General features: G+C 37.6%; 1 protein-coding gene across 10 annotated transcripts in view; it reads left to right on the top strand.

Moving 5' to 3' along the window:
- The window catches only part of Lyst (lysosomal trafficking regulator), a 233,208-nt gene extending 221,528 nt beyond the window's left edge, over positions 1 to 11,680 (top strand). For 9 of the 10 annotated variants that reach the window (XM_063260084.1, XM_063260090.1, XM_063260089.1 and 6 more), the window contains 5 exons: positions 2,168 to 2,307; positions 2,717 to 2,814; positions 8,175 to 8,331; positions 8,738 to 8,809; positions 9,673 to 11,680. In XM_063260084.1, the coding sequence (XP_063116154.1) occupies positions 2,168 to 2,307; positions 2,717 to 2,814; positions 8,175 to 8,331; positions 8,738 to 8,809; positions 9,673 to 9,811 (606 nt within the window). In that variant the 3' untranslated portion in view covers positions 9,812 to 11,680. The remainder of the gene's footprint in view (positions 1 to 2,167; positions 2,308 to 2,716; positions 2,815 to 8,174; positions 8,332 to 8,737; positions 8,810 to 9,672) is intronic. The other variant, XM_063260092.1, reaches the window with a different exon arrangement.
- The last annotated feature ends 3,817 nt before the right edge of the window (positions 11,681 to 15,497 follow it).

The raw sequence follows: 15,497 nt of genomic DNA, 5'->3' as shown, positions 1-15,497 counted from the left end.
TTGATTGCCATTTAAAACCTGGAAAATGTTCAAAGATTAGATCACAAATCCAAATGCTGCAGAGCTCAAGCAGAGAAGGAAGGGAGTCAAGCCCTATAGGGAGAGAATTCCTTTAACCCCAGTACCCAAAGCAAGGCCATAAAAGATTCCAGGCACACCCTAGAGGCCCTGCAGGCTCCTGGCCCTGTGGAGAGGTCACAGAGAGCCAGATGGGGCCTTCTAAATGAAGGAAGCCCAGAGATCCAGACCGAGACACTTGCTTTGTTAGAAGCTAATGTGGGTGCTGGTCTCATTGCCATTCAGTTGAAGAACACATGTCCAGGCTTAACAGGCAACAGCTACACAGCTTCAGTTCCACGCCTCATATTGCCCTATCTTTTGATTCTCTAAGTGTAGAATATATATATTTGTTTGAATAAAATAGGCAGTTAAGACAGATAAGCTATACCTAATATACCAATACAAATATATTTCAAAAATCATAGTGAACAAAATGGGCAAGAGCAGAAGATATAAATTTCACATATATACATATATATATATATATAGAGAGAGAGAGAGTTTGTAAACATGAGAAACTATATGTTTATATTTACAGTAAGAAGTAAAGAAGCTTACATGAGAACATAAATAAAATTTAGGCTAGTAATAACTTCTGACAAAGGAGAGGAAATAATATGTAGAACAACATACATAATGCTTAATGCTTTATTTTCAGAATAAACTGATAAATATAAAATGTTAAGATTTATTGGGGTGGTCACTTTAGCTCTTTACTATACTTACTATTTTTATGTTTCTGTATTCTTTGAAGGGAAAATACTAAACTGTTCGTGATAATAAACAGCCCACTTAAGAAAACAGGAGTCAAACTCTTTGTGGGCAACTGGTATCATTTTGCAGCCTTCACTTAGTCTATAACTGTTAACAAGTAATGTGGCATTACTGCCCACCACCACCCATAGCATCAGGAGTCCGTATAACACCTTTGAAAAATAATCCTGTCAAGAAGTATAAATTCACTGACCCACTAATAAAATTCTGAAAATGTATGCTAAAGAGTTCAGAAAAAGAATAAAACTTTTATATGTATAGTATGAAGAATTTATGGCATTATCTGTAACTCAAATATAATTAGTCGTGGTATGGTGGCACAAGTCTGTTGAGATAAAAAGTTCACTAATTCGAGGCCAGCCTGGGCTCTATAGTAAGTTCAAGGCCAGCCTAGACCTGTCTTAAACATCTCCCCACAGAAAAAATAGAAACAACTTAAAAATCAATGAAAGTCAACAATGGCTGCCGTAATGTCTCTTATTCTCATTCAAATTAGCTATCCATACCTTCAGGTATGTTGAAATTAAACAATACAAAACAGGCTAAAACCACTCTGAACAAAGAATAATAGCATTACTGGATTTTCCTATTGCCTGGTTTTGAAGGCCTAAAATGCCTTCATCACTCTGTTCTGATCAGTTTAATACTATTTGTTTTGTATGAATTCATTGTGTATGAAGATATGGACAACTATTTGGAAGAAAACAAAAAACATGGTAGCCATGGTAGATATCCTACTACTATCTTGCTTTGAAATCGGTGTCACTTACATTGTTTTCTTCTGGTCTACTTTGTTCTGTTTTGTTATGTTTAGTTTTATCCTCTTTAAAATCAAAAAAATCAATGAAAGCCTGAAGTCAACTGTGGTGTGCTAACAATAAAGAAATTATAATACCGTTAAAAATCATTAAGTGATTTGTCTTAAAATTAGAAAATATTTACAGGAGAATGTATGGAATAGAAAATTATTTAATGGCAGTGTTACAAGTATAAAAAATGTATGTAGGGCTGGGAATTTAGCTCAGTGGCATAAGCGTCTGCCTAGCAGGTGCGAGGTCATGAGTTCAATCCCCAGTACCAAAAATAAAAAAAGTATATGTGCCTTTGAACAAAGACAAAACAAGAAAGACAAAAACGAAAAGAATATTAGTTGATGAAACTGAGTAATGTAAATTTTTTAAAATTCTTTTATTCTGTAGAAAAATTGAACTGAATAGGATTGAAAATGGTCAAATGAGAATGTTTGCATCATTTTGTATTTTTATTTTCAAGATACTGTACTAAGATGTTTCGTGTGGAGATTGCTATCTTATCCTTAATTTCTAAATTTCAGCCATCAGAGATAGAAATGGAGACTCAGGTACATCTCTATGGGCACACAGAAGAGATAACCAGCTTATTTGTCTGCAAGCCATACAGTATACTGATAAGTGTGAGCAGAGACGGAACCTGCATTGTGTGGGACTTAAACAGGTATGGAAGTCTCCCGCAACACTACTGTGTTGAATATTGCTATTCAGATTGTATGAAATATACACTAAAATAATACTATTACTGCTGGCCATGTGGTGCATGCCTGTAATCCCAGTACTTGGGAGGCAAGAGGATCACAGTGAGTTCAAAGCTAGCCTGGGCTACATGGTGAGTTCAAGGCCCGCCTGAACTACATGGCAAAACTCTGTCTTAAGAAACTAAAAAAAGAAAGAAAGACAGACTGAAACAATCAATTACAATTTTAACCATCCTTAAAGGTATTATTCAGATCAAAAGATCAGATAGGAAAACATGTATGCCCTATGAATAATAAGTACAATACTGAGGAAAAGAATTAAGTAAGAGAATATAATTTTCATAATGCAAATTCAGGTATTTTATTTTTCAGGTTATGCTATGTACAAAGTCTAGCAGGACACAAAAGCCCTGTCACAGCTGTCTCAGCCAGTGAAACCTCAGGTGATATTGCTACTGTGTGTGATTCAGGTGAGCTCACCCCAAACCAAAGCACAGAGCTGCTCTTCCAACAGCACATTTGGCCAGTGGTTACCTCCTAGGTCTGGCTTCTCGCAGGTCCTTGCAGAGCTGAGCACTTCAGTCCTAACAATTAAATATATTAAAATGTAATGTGGTCCAAGGCTGAGTTCCTCAATTGAGTACAACTTATGCAGAAATAAATATTGTCATAATTTAGCTCTTTTCTGGACATATATAAAGTTGCATTTGAATACACATAAGCAAATTACTGTTACCTAAATTTTTTGAGTTTTTTTCTGTCCTTTTTTGCTTCTGCTTTTTTAATTATAACTTTATGGTCTTCCGTCTATTGGAGAAGGAATTTTCAATAGAGTTCAAAGATAAATTGGGCAGCACTTGTCCACAGAATAGAAAGGTACTTCTGGGAGCTAAGCAGGGAGACGGGCTGCATGTGCAGAAAAGGCTGAAGAAAGCAGCAGGGCCTACCTTCCTGTGCCAGCTCTGAAAGACGGCCTGGGGTGAGGCTGTGCTTTGGAAAACTGGGCCATTTCCAAGTTCACTTGGTGTGACCCCCTGACAGCAGGGACTCCGTTCTGGCTTGCTTAGTCCAAAACGGTGGTCTCTAACACATCTGCTGCACACTCGATTAAGTGAAGAGCCTCAGCAGAGAACCAGCCAGGAATATTTGTCTTCTAATTCCTGAGAGAGAGCAGTCATCTAGAACAATAAATGTAGTCATACTTCGTCTTAAAAATTACATGACAAGGCCTGGGGATTTAGCTCAGCGGCATAAGCTTCTGCCTTGCAAGCAAGCAGTTGTGAGTTCGATCCCTGGTACCGATAAAAACGAAAAAGACAAAAAAGAAAATGAAAAAAACAAAATTACATGACAAAGATAATCCCCTAATCAAGGGTCAGTTTTTTCTTTCATTTAAAAAAATGACTCGTTCAGCAATGAAGAACAGCTGAAAAATTTATGAATTTTCTATTTGAATTTCTGTTTCTAAGGATCTTAAAACAGAAAGGATCCTTTGAAAAACTGTTTGCTTTCTTTTGGTTCATTCAGTACAGAATGTCTTTAACACATCAACAGTGGATAGACCTCTATCCTTTGCTTGCACTTTTAATATTTTTTATAACACCAAATATACAGTGTCTTTCCAAACACCAACAAATTCCCTAATTTTCTGATACCAACTGAGTATCTAACAATGCAATTCAATTCTGACATTACTTGTAGTTAGCAGGTTTAGGGGTTGTCATGACCACATGCCACTATGTTTAATACTTTTTGAGAATGACTCACAAGACAGAAAAACTCCAGATAGGTTAAATATTAAAAATGCTTGTTAACACAGTATTTCAAATTTTGTATCTTTATTGCATTGTGGAATATGTGTATATATGTAATGCGATATCTTGGGGATGGAGCCCAAGTCTAAACACAAAATTTATTATGTGTCATATATACCTCATACATGAAGTCAGGTGTGGAATTTTCCACTGGTATCATGAAAATTCTCAAAAAGCTTGCTTCCAGAGCATTTCAGATGTTCAACCTGTATTTACTACTATCATTAACTGTAAAGGATGGAAATGAGTAGCCAGGTGAAGAGTTCTGAGCACAGGAGCCCTATCCACACCAAGATGGTTATCGTGTTGGGGTCCACCAGCCCTGGTACCAGGATATATTCTCCAGCCTGAATGCAAACCTGGCCTTGTCAGTTAAAGATCTGATTGAAAAATCAAGACAGAAGTGATAGGTGACAGAGCACAATCCAGCCCTACCTCTCCTGGGGAGTGGTCCTAAAATCCTGGTGACCAGCACCTCATCTTATTAGTTTACAAAAGACAATAAATTCCAAAGGTGAGTCTAGAACAGGGATAAAAACAAATTTGCTGGGGCTGGGGAGTTAGCTCAGTGGCATAAGCACCTGCCTTGCAAGCAGGCGGTCGTGAGTTCCATCCCTGGTACCGATGAAAAAGAAAAAAAAAATTTTGCTTTTTCTTATGTTACAGGTACCTCTTCGAGTTTTGTTGTTGCTGTTACTGTTTTTACAAAACATCCATGCTTGTATTAGAGAAAACTAATGTCTTTGATTATGATTAAAAACTTCAGATTTGAAAATATTTTTGCCACTTTTACCTCCAGTCATAAAATCATGTCATGCAAACACTTTCATCTCCTAATGACCTAAGAGAAAAGATCTTAAACAGTTAACTTTGATTTTAATTGATGAGTTTGTTGATTGTACATTGTTGGCTTTTACTGTGTCACATCCAGAGGGATACTGGGAAAATAACACAATGCTTATTTATATACATTTCTCTGCTTTCTTTTTTTTTTGGCAGTATTTAAAAGTTAGGACTGATCCTGAAGGATCTGAATTTTTTTAGAGTTACTTTCCTGTTGCTAGTAATGATTTACATCTGTGATATCACCATCAGCCTGTCATATGGGGACTAAAAACAAAATTACTTTTGCCACTATTACCAACTTACTGGTAGGCTATGTGGGGGTCTCTGGATATCAAACAGTATAACAAAGTAATAGGAAGAACTTTTATTTTCCAGTTTGAACAAAAAAGGCTTCTCAAAGATTTTAAGGCCTCTTGATACATATGTATATTCACAAACAGCACTAAGTAGAGAATATAATTTCTAAAATTACTTTTTAAAGAGAATCAAGCATGTTTAGTAACCCAGACTATTTTGTTATTTTTCTTATGTGCTAAGAAGGGAAGAATGTAATCAGATTTAACCTACCAAAAATTGTGACCTTGTGCTGGGGATTTAGCACAGCAGCATAAGTGCCTGCCTAGCAAGCTCGAGGTTGCAAGTTAAATTTGATCCCCAATACCAAAAAAAAAAAAAAAAATTGTGACCTTTTAGTGGACACTGTCTTAAGTTTCCTTAGGCCCAAAATTAAATATATATATTTATTTAATTATATGTATTATATATAATAATATATCCAGTTTCTCAAAAGTTACATTGTCAATTTTATTCCTCCTGATCATAATTCCTCTGGTCTTATCATGAGATGTGATCTTTATAGTGACAGGATATGAAATTAATGAAATTACAGAAAAGTTATAATAGGTTTTCTATTTTTGTAACCATTCTATCCCTCTATCAGAATACACGTGTTTGAGTGAGGTGAGACATGCATGATCTGGCCCTCCATTAGGGCAGCATTATAAAAGTAACACCATTCTCCAAGATTTAGGGCAAGTTGTTTTCCCAATTTAATTTCCATGATAGTAAATAGGAATAATAGAAGTTTTTGACTTTTAGTTGATGTGTAAAACTATACATAAAAGCAACCTGGAATTGAGCTATAGTATGTAATTTTGGTATGTTTAGTCTTAGGCAAACAAGTAGTTATTTGATGTTGCAGTAGCCCAAGACACTAGGCCGTAAGCTGCTAGGATAATTCTTTAGTTATTAGTATCACACTTCAGGAGTGCCAACCCACATTTATATTTTTCATTTTTAAATATTAAACCATGCAGAAGCTACAAGTTGCAATGACCAACCCTGCATCCATATATTTTACAGATGTGAATCAGTGATTTCATAACTATTCTAATTTGACCCAGTACTCATCTGGTTACTTTATTTACAAAATAAACTGAGCATATACAAAATTCGTAAGGAAAACAGGAGACGTAGCCTGCTCATAGAAAAGATGATTCCATTGTCTTTTTTGTTGTCGTTGTTCCAATATTAAGGATTGAACCAGAGCCTTCACACTGAGCTACATCCCCAATCCTTTTTTTCTTTTGAGTCATGGTATCAGTCGCCCAGGCTGTGCTTAAAACTTTGATCCTCTTGCGTTAGCATTCCCAGAGTGCTACCGTAACAAATATGCACCACTAGACTTGGCTTGCAACTCCATTTCTTTAACACATTTAATTTCCTGCATCTTGATGCCATATTTAGGTAACATCTCTTGTCAGTGATCTACAGTGGGAAGTCTTAGTAACAGTGGATGCATGTGAAAATACATTTAACATAAAATTTGCCATTCACTACACAGTTTGGTGGCATTGGTTACATTCAGTGTTGTGTAGCCATCACCACTATTTCAGAAACTTTTCCATCAACCAAAGAAAGCTTTGTGACCATTAAGTAGTAATGCTCCATTCCTTCTCCCCTATCTCCTACCTTTTGGGAACTTCTCTGTTCTATCTCTATGGATCTGCCTCTCCCAGATAGTTTATATAAGTGGAATCATATAGTATTTGTCCTTCTGTGTCTCTTTTACTTAGTGCAGTATTTTCTTTTTTTTTTTTTTTTTTTTTTTTTTTTGTCTTTTTCCTTTTTATCGGTACCGGGGATTGAACTCACGACTCCCTGCTTGCAAGGCAGGTGCTTATGCCACTGAGCTAAATCCCCAGCCCCTAAGTAGTGCAGTATTTTCAAAGTTCATCAATGTTGTATCACATTTCAGAACTTCTTTCCTTTTGTGATGAATATAATATTCCAATAGTGCATATATATCTATATACACACAGCATTTGTTTATCCATTTATCTGTTGTGGACATTTGGTGGTCTGCCTTTGGGCTGTTTTGAGTAATCTACAACACACTAGTCATTTTCATCTGTGATAGTTGACATTTCTAATGCCTGTGGGGGTTGCTATAAAATATGAACTATTTTCATTGTTTGATAAATACTTTTACTAGCCCTAATGAAAGAGTATGCAATATGTCATCGAAAGTGTGGTCATGCTTCAGAACCTTTTTTAATCAGAGTATCTCCCCAAAAAAGAATGTACACATCATTATTACCCCAGGAAACCCACTTTTAATGCATGGCACACAATTACTGCCTCTTCTGCCCTCCAAAAACTAGACTATTCTGTAATCTTTGAAAACAGAAACAAAGTTTAATAAGGCATTGATAAATCCATCCTAAATGACCTAAAGAGTAATAAGTTTTCTTCTTTTGTTAAGAATTAGTTTTTAACTCGGGTATTTTGTACTACAACTTTCTGTTTTCTCTTTGAAAGTCACACAAGTGAATTATGGATAGTTTATAGGATATTTTCATCTCTATTCCAGGTACTTTCAACACAAATAAGATTTGACATTTCATAAGCTGAAATGTGGTAATTACACAGATTCGTGATTACTTTACCTTGTACATTACATTTTTACATTCTCCTGGGTCAGTGTCTCTAGATACATATGTAAGTCTCTATGGGACTCACTTGGAGTAATTTAAACAGTCTTTGGTCATGGTTACCTAAGAATGTCATAACTATACTTGTTAGCATGGTCCTCAGGAATGCCATCGGAGGCCCATGTTCCTGGGCTGTCAGTATATCCTGGTGATCTTCTGGACTATTTGGTGTTTTAGCGGGTGGAGGCAGTGACCTTAGACTGTGGACAGTGAATGGGGACCTCGTTGGACATGTCCACTGCAGAGAGATCATCTGCTCCGTGGCTTTCTCCAACCAGCCTGAGGGAGTATCTATCAATGTAATTGCTGGAGGCTTAGAAAATGGAATTGTAAGGTAAGCCAAGTCTGGGTTCTTTTTTTGGATTTTAATCATAGGAACATAACACTTTCAGAAATTAGTTCTTAATATATAGGTATATTAATATTTAATACCTAGAAATTTAAAGTCCTTTTTGGATATAAGTTCTCCAGTTGTTTTTTTCATTTCCAAATAATACAGATAGCTTTGGTGCAGATTTAAAATTCTATATTCACTATAAAAGATTAACAGTATGAAGGTATATGAAATCAAAAGTTTCTCATTCTCACATTTACTCTTATAAAAAAAATTCGTAGTGATAACACTGGTATTTGCTTATTGTATTTCCTTCCAGGTAACTGTTAACACATAAACAAATGTGTAGGTTTTTTCAGTGAGGGTAGTTTTAGTTTGCATAATTAGATTAATGTTTTCCCTCTAGGTTATGGAGCACCTGGGACTTAAAGCCTGTGCGAGAAATTACGTTTCCCAAATCAAATAAGCCTATTGTAAGGTAAGGTCATCCCCCTTTGTTCTTTGTAATATGATCTGTGATTGTACTTCTGCTGGAGAACTATTAAAGCACACAGACCTACAGAACTGTGTACTTGAAGGCATCTGGAAAAACCAGCAGAGTGTCCAGGACCCAGAGCAAGAGGACCACATTTCCTGTCTTGTGGAGCAAGTCTGAGGCAGGAGCACAGAGCCTGTGGACAGGCAGGCTGCTTAGTGAGCCCAGGAGGCCTCTGAAAGTACAGCAACTGTGCCTTTTCACTTCCCAGTCTGCAAAACCATCATGGTGACTGCTGATGGATAAACAGCTACCCTTGGCTAGGTTAACCAATTTGACTCTTAGAAACTTAGAAGTAAAGCCATTCAAATTCTAATTTACTAAGTTTACTTCCATTGTACTAGCTCTAAAGTTTAATGAAGCTAAACTATTTTGGGGTGTTTTTTCTAAATTGTTTTTAATACTAGATTTTTAAAAATCTTTTTTAGGAAAATAAAATATATCTGTAAAATAATTATAATTTTAAGGATTATACTATTGTTATTTTTTAAAGTTTCCTATACCTGAGCATTTGTGTTTTAGGTAATAAAGCATAAACAAGAAAAAAAATATATATACTATGCAAAGAAGAAACAGATTGCCCTGAGCTCTTTTATCCTACTTTTATCTTGTGTCACCTGGTTAAAATAAGCCTCACAACTCGTCAGCAGGGTGATGTTTCAGGAACAAAGTCAAAGCCAATGAGTGTAGCCACCATTTAACTTATGTCTCTGTATTCCAGGGAAAATATTTCACCTTCTATATCTGACCAATATGCTAGTATAATTTTAAGAAGTGTAATGTACTCATGAGGTTTGTTTCTACAGCCTTACGTTTTCCTGTGATGGCCACCATTTGTACACAGCCAACAGTGAGGGGACAGTGATTGCCTGGTGTCGGAAGGACCAGCAGCGTGTGAAGCAGCCCATGTTCTATTCCTTCCTCAGCAGCTACGCAGCTGGGTGACCATGAGGGGCTAGGTTCTACAAAGCATGGGACCCACATTTTTAGGGGTCAACTTTGCCTGTGAAGCAGGCTGAGCCTGAAGAAACGGATGACGAAACGAACATCCAAATAATAGTATCTGCTCTTCTGCACAAAATTCCAAAGGCACTTAGGTCCAAGTGGAAAGTTCTGTCCTAACTTAGTGAAGATTGTGCACCAACCAACAAGCTTCAGGTCTTGCATGGTAAATTAAAGTTACAGTCTTAAAGTTTTCCCTCAAAGGTATTCTAAAGAAAAAAATAAATCTCAACCTTTTCTGGGTTTTTTTTTCCCCCAAAGGATCCAGTACAATTTAAATTGGCTAATTATTTGTATAAGATACTATAAATATATTTCAAGTTCTCTGTCCTGAGATACCCTCCTCACACATACACAAATAGAAAGAAATATAAAAGGAATTTTCAGGACTCAGTAATTGCTTTCTCTGAGAAGCAAACTATTCAGTAGGTGCCTCTGCACCAAACATTTTATGGAATATCTGAATACTAAGACTATGAATGAATCTAAGCACTAGGCAGTTTTTGCCAGTTGCCTTCTTAGCTCAAGGGAGAACCAGAATTTTTTGACAACCACAAACAAGAATGCAAATAACTCTGACTTCAGACACATTCTGTTTCTTCATGAAATTTTGACTTAAAAATCCATGAAACTAGATGTTGGATAGCCTTAGTTAAATCAGTATGGTTTAAAGATAATGATAAATCTTTCAATATCTGCTAATAACAGTTCTATTTACAGAGCATTAAATGCTTAACCAATTTGCAATAGAAAGCCTCCACTACACAAGAAATTTGTGCAGGTATCAATAATACAGCTGAGAGACAGCAATTTGATCTCATCGCAGGAGTAATATTTTTTCCCCAAAGCAGAATTATAAAGAGACAGCTTACTGTGTTTCAAAGAGAAGACAGAGTAATTCTTGTAGGAAACCATTTTACCTGTTCCTACTAACCTATTCCACCTGAGAATTCTAGGAACACTAGAAAAATCCATGTGTACTCCATGGCAAACCTACACACTATAAAGACAGAATTTCTAAAAATCTTGGAATAGTCTATCCCTGCCATGCTGTGACAGCTGTATTTTTACTTGGGGTGCTGCTTTACTGGCTTTGAAAACACTGTAAAATAGGCTCAGAAAATATGTTACCACAGGATAAAAATATGTATTCCTAAGAATAACTTGAGCATTTATTATGGAAATTTAATTCACATAATGTTTATAGGACTACTTTTATAACTTCTACACTTTCTACAACATTCTGCTTAGAAACTGTAAAATATAATTGCAAAGTCTCTGCCATGAATACAGGGACCTAGGCAGGTGAGTGGCCATGTGTGTCCCTAACCCTCAGCTGCACACACATGCTAAGGACCTCACTGGCTGCGTTTGGATTATGGTTTGTACTGGCCAGGGGTTAATTCTGAGGTCCATGGAATTGCAGAGATGAGATCATTTTTATTCACGTTGAAGTGATTTGCTTTGTGTAAAACAAAATTGCAGCTATTGTCTAGTTTCCATTTTTTACTGAGAACTTTGGTCTCCTACTAGAATAGGTTGCTACTCAGTTTTTTTTAAGGACTGAATTTTGTCATTTATCAAAAGAGAAAATATGCAAAATAACTGGTCTTGTAAACAGTGCAATATTCTATTTTTATGTAAAAATTAAAATTTGGGGGGATTATTTATTCAGCATGAAATCTAATATGTATATGTTGAAAACACTTCATAATGTGCATGTCATAGCAAACATTCCTATAAATTATCACAAGCTCTGTTAACTTTGTATAACTGCCACTTCAATTTGGAAATAAATTTCATAAAAACAAATTTAAATGCCTATCCTTTATGCTGCATAAATATTATGACCATATCACAATCAATGGCTTTTTAAAAACCCATGTAGGTTCTCCATTCACCTCCTCTACAAATGGAAATGATGAAGATAACTTTCATTTATTTGTAGTATTTGTGCTAAGACATATTTCAACCTTTCCTATCTCTCAATGAAGTTTAGACATCAGTCAAGAGATCAATATACTTATTTGGATTTTTTTTTTTTTTTTTGAGACTGGGTCTCACTTTGTAGTTCAGGCTGGCCTCAAACCTTTGGCGACTCTCCTGTCTAGCCTACCAAGGCCACTTGTTTTAAAAGACAGCATATCTGTCCTCCCATGGCAAGTCTACATTGAGCTATTGTCATGCATAAGGCACCATTCTAAGTGCTAAAGATTTGGTGTTACACAAAATCTACCAAATGTTCCCTACCTTTCCAGAGGTCACAGGCTGGTGGAGAAGTACCATAATGCTGTAGGTAACACACACTGTGTGCAGTCACAAGCCTTAGTGAGTACCGGGGAGGTGGAGCAAAGGCTACTCTAAGAATACAGCAGAATTCAGTGTCAATGGCTGCCATCTAGAAAGCCTCTGGAGAGATTCAAAGTTTTGTTGCAACCTAAGGGTTGGATAGTAATCTAGGTGAAAATGGGTATATGTGTTCCAGATGGTACAGGTATGAGCTCCTGGGCAGGAACATTAGCAGGCCCAGGCCCAGGGAAAGGAGTGGCTGTCCACATCCAGCCTCTGAGGGTGGGGAGGGGCTGCAGAGTGGCCCGTGTCGCAGGACAGTTCTGTGGGCAGATTGCCCAGTCTGCCACTGCTTCTGCTTGCATCTGTGGTATTGATGGCTTCTCAGGATGGCCTCTAAGTATCTTTCTGTCCCCAAGGGAACCCAACAGCAGCTGTATCAGTGAAAGCCTGCCTCAGGCTCTGCACTTCACTCTTCCAGGGGGTTACAGGAAGGAAGGAGCCAAGAGGCTCCCCAGCCTACTACTGACATCCTTCAGCCACTGGATAACTCACTAATGTCCTGAGGCAACAGAAAGAAACCAAACAAGCCCTATTTATCAACAGTGTTGAAAAGAGGTTAGCTGAAGAATTAAACTATTGAGGTTCTTGTATTATCCGTATCAGTATCCCCCTTTTGCTGTAGACTCGATCCTTTATCTGTTCCTAGTTTGTCCACAGTGGAGACAAAATGTTCCACTTTGGTCCCAAACTGATTCACTTCTTGGCCAGCTGTAATATTTTCAGTGAATTCTTCTAATCAGAAAAACACTTTGAAATCTATTAGTTTTAAAATACCTCTCCAGAAAGACCAGATGAAAAGCAATTGGCAGTTGGAGGATAAACCAGAAGGAAACAAATGCCATTTGAACAATTCAGGAAAGAGGTCAGAGGAAGCAAAGAAACTCATACATTCAGTGCAGACTGGTATTAGGGAGGATCATGTGGTGTAACATCGAGACATGCAGTATTATGTCCCTTTTTTTGGGGGGGGGGTCTTTTTCATTTTTATTGGTACTGGGGATCGAACTCACGACCGCCTGCTTGCAAGGCAGGTGCTTATGCCGCTGAGCTAAACCTCCAGCCCCCAATTATGTCCCATTTTAAATTCCACAATTCATAAAGCTGCCACATTTGCCAATATAAAATATATACACTTAAATGCACATTAAGATGGGAAAGAGGTGCCACACATTGTGTTATGGGACACGAACAGAAAGACATGCCTGCCACCGGGTTACGGCTCAGCTGTTGGAGAGAAATTAAATGTGTCCTTGACCAAAGTGACTAGAAGGTCATGTTAGACTGGACTGCAATATGCTTGTTAAGTGCTGAGCATGTTTCTTCCTCAACAGCAAAGTTAATGAGATTACTTTGTAGCCAAGGTTGGCTCATTCCCAAAGTACATTAAGCTGATTTTACCAAAACTTGTTAAGATTGATAAAGAATTTTTTGGGATTTTTGTAAATATGAAGCTGTAATTTTTATGGTGATTGACCAAAATACAAATGATTACTTAGCAAACTTTATTATGTATATTCCATACATATGTAGTACTTTTTTTGTTAACCACCAAGAAAAGTCTACTTTTGTATGCCTTCACCTCCCTAAGAATCAGGCACACTTTTATTTTCTGGGCTGGTCTACGAGCCCAGGTGTGGAGGACATGCCGCTGAGCGGCACAGGGGCTGCGGGAACAGATGTGTTTCCACTCCCCCCAAGCACCGCCACGGGGTATAGCAAGTTGTGGTGCCACCTCATGGGAGCGATAGCTCCATTTGGTGCCCCGTTCATGAGCCATCCACTTCCCACTGCTTTTCTTGCCTTTTAAATTTCTTTCAATTATCACAACCAGTTCTTTTGAATATATTCAATTTGGGGGGAATTTTTCTCCTGTGAACACAATTGAGTTTTTCCAGCAACCAAAATCCACCAGATCTGAATCTGACAAATATTTGATAAATGTTGATCAAAAACAAAGTATGAGCACATCTGTGCATACCTGTAACCTCAGCACTCTGGGAGGCTAGGGCAGGATAGCAAGTTTGAGCCCAGCCTGGGCAATTTTGTGACTTAGCAAGACCATGCCACAAAACAAAAAAAGAGCTGGTTTGGAGCCTGGTGCAAAAACCCTGGGTTCAGTCCCCAGTGCCACACACACACACACACAGAGGCAGATTCGATGCATACTAAACTATAGAGGAAATGGACTGAAGATCAGGGATGGACAGACATGTCTCATTTCTTGATAGTTTTTTTTAAAACCTGCCAATGTAAAAGTATTGCCTTTCATCTTTCGGTAACATCTTTCCCAAAACAGGGAGTACACGTTCATCTTCACCTATACACTTTCCCCCACCTACTTCTTGAGAAGAAACTCCTAACCTCCTATGAGCAGACTTGACTTCTCAAGTCTCACCCTCTTCCTTCTCCTCTAGGATAGTAGAACACCATTGTTTCATGATTATCTAATTTTCTTAAGCAAATAAGAAGAGACTAAAAGTGGCAGAGTTGTGTCTACATGTCCTGTCAGAAGTCATGAGAGCTTCTCTTTACAGCCAATAAAGAAAGCTTATTTGGGGCCCTACTTAAGACCAAAAGTTCAGTTATCACAAATTATGCCAGAATCAACAAGGCTGTTCTTCAATCCAGGAATACATGCATCTGCCCTGTGGAGTAAATGACACCACATCAGACAGTTTTTAATTATCCCTGAAATATTCCCCACAGGTGCACATGTCAAAGGCTTACCTTAGTTCCCAGAGCTGCATAATTGGGAAGTGCTGTGCAACTTTAAGATTTTAGGTCTGCAGGTCTTAGGTGCCTGGGGATGTTGCCTTGACTGGGGCTGCAGGGCCCTGACCCCTTCCCTGTTCTCTTTTGCTTCCCTAACACTGCCAGCTAGCATAAGGCTAAAGGTCATGGGCCTGCTGGACCTTGGACTGGAACCTCCAAAACTGAAAGGCTAAACCAATCTTTTCTCTTTGTAAGCTAATTATCTCAGTATTCATGTTAGTGACAGAAAGCTAACATACCTTCTATAAGTTGATTCTTCAAAAAAATATTCAAAATTTAAACTAATTTTTGTGATTGTCTCCTAAGTGGGGGCAGCCATACACCAAAATGACAGTTCTCAGTCTTTAAAAATGTAAGCAAATCAATAATCCAGTGGTTTTTCTTGGTATTCTATCAAACATGGAGTGTAACTGCTTAATTACTGGACATCTGTGGGCCTCTAGGCACAAAGGTTTATAAAGCAGAATCTGCCCTCAAGAAGATTGTTGAGGCTGAGGACAGAGCT

The sequence above is a fragment of the Cavia porcellus genome, unplaced genomic scaffold, assembly GCF_034190915.1.
Source record: "Cavia porcellus strain 051 isolate PalLab524CR breed Dunkin Hartley unplaced genomic scaffold, mCavPor4.1 scaffold_13, whole genome shotgun sequence".
Lineage (NCBI taxonomy): Eukaryota > Metazoa > Chordata > Mammalia > Rodentia > Caviidae > Cavia > Cavia porcellus.
The sequence above is the reverse complement of the archived record's forward strand: the minus strand, read 5'-3'. Positions and strand labels throughout refer to the sequence as shown.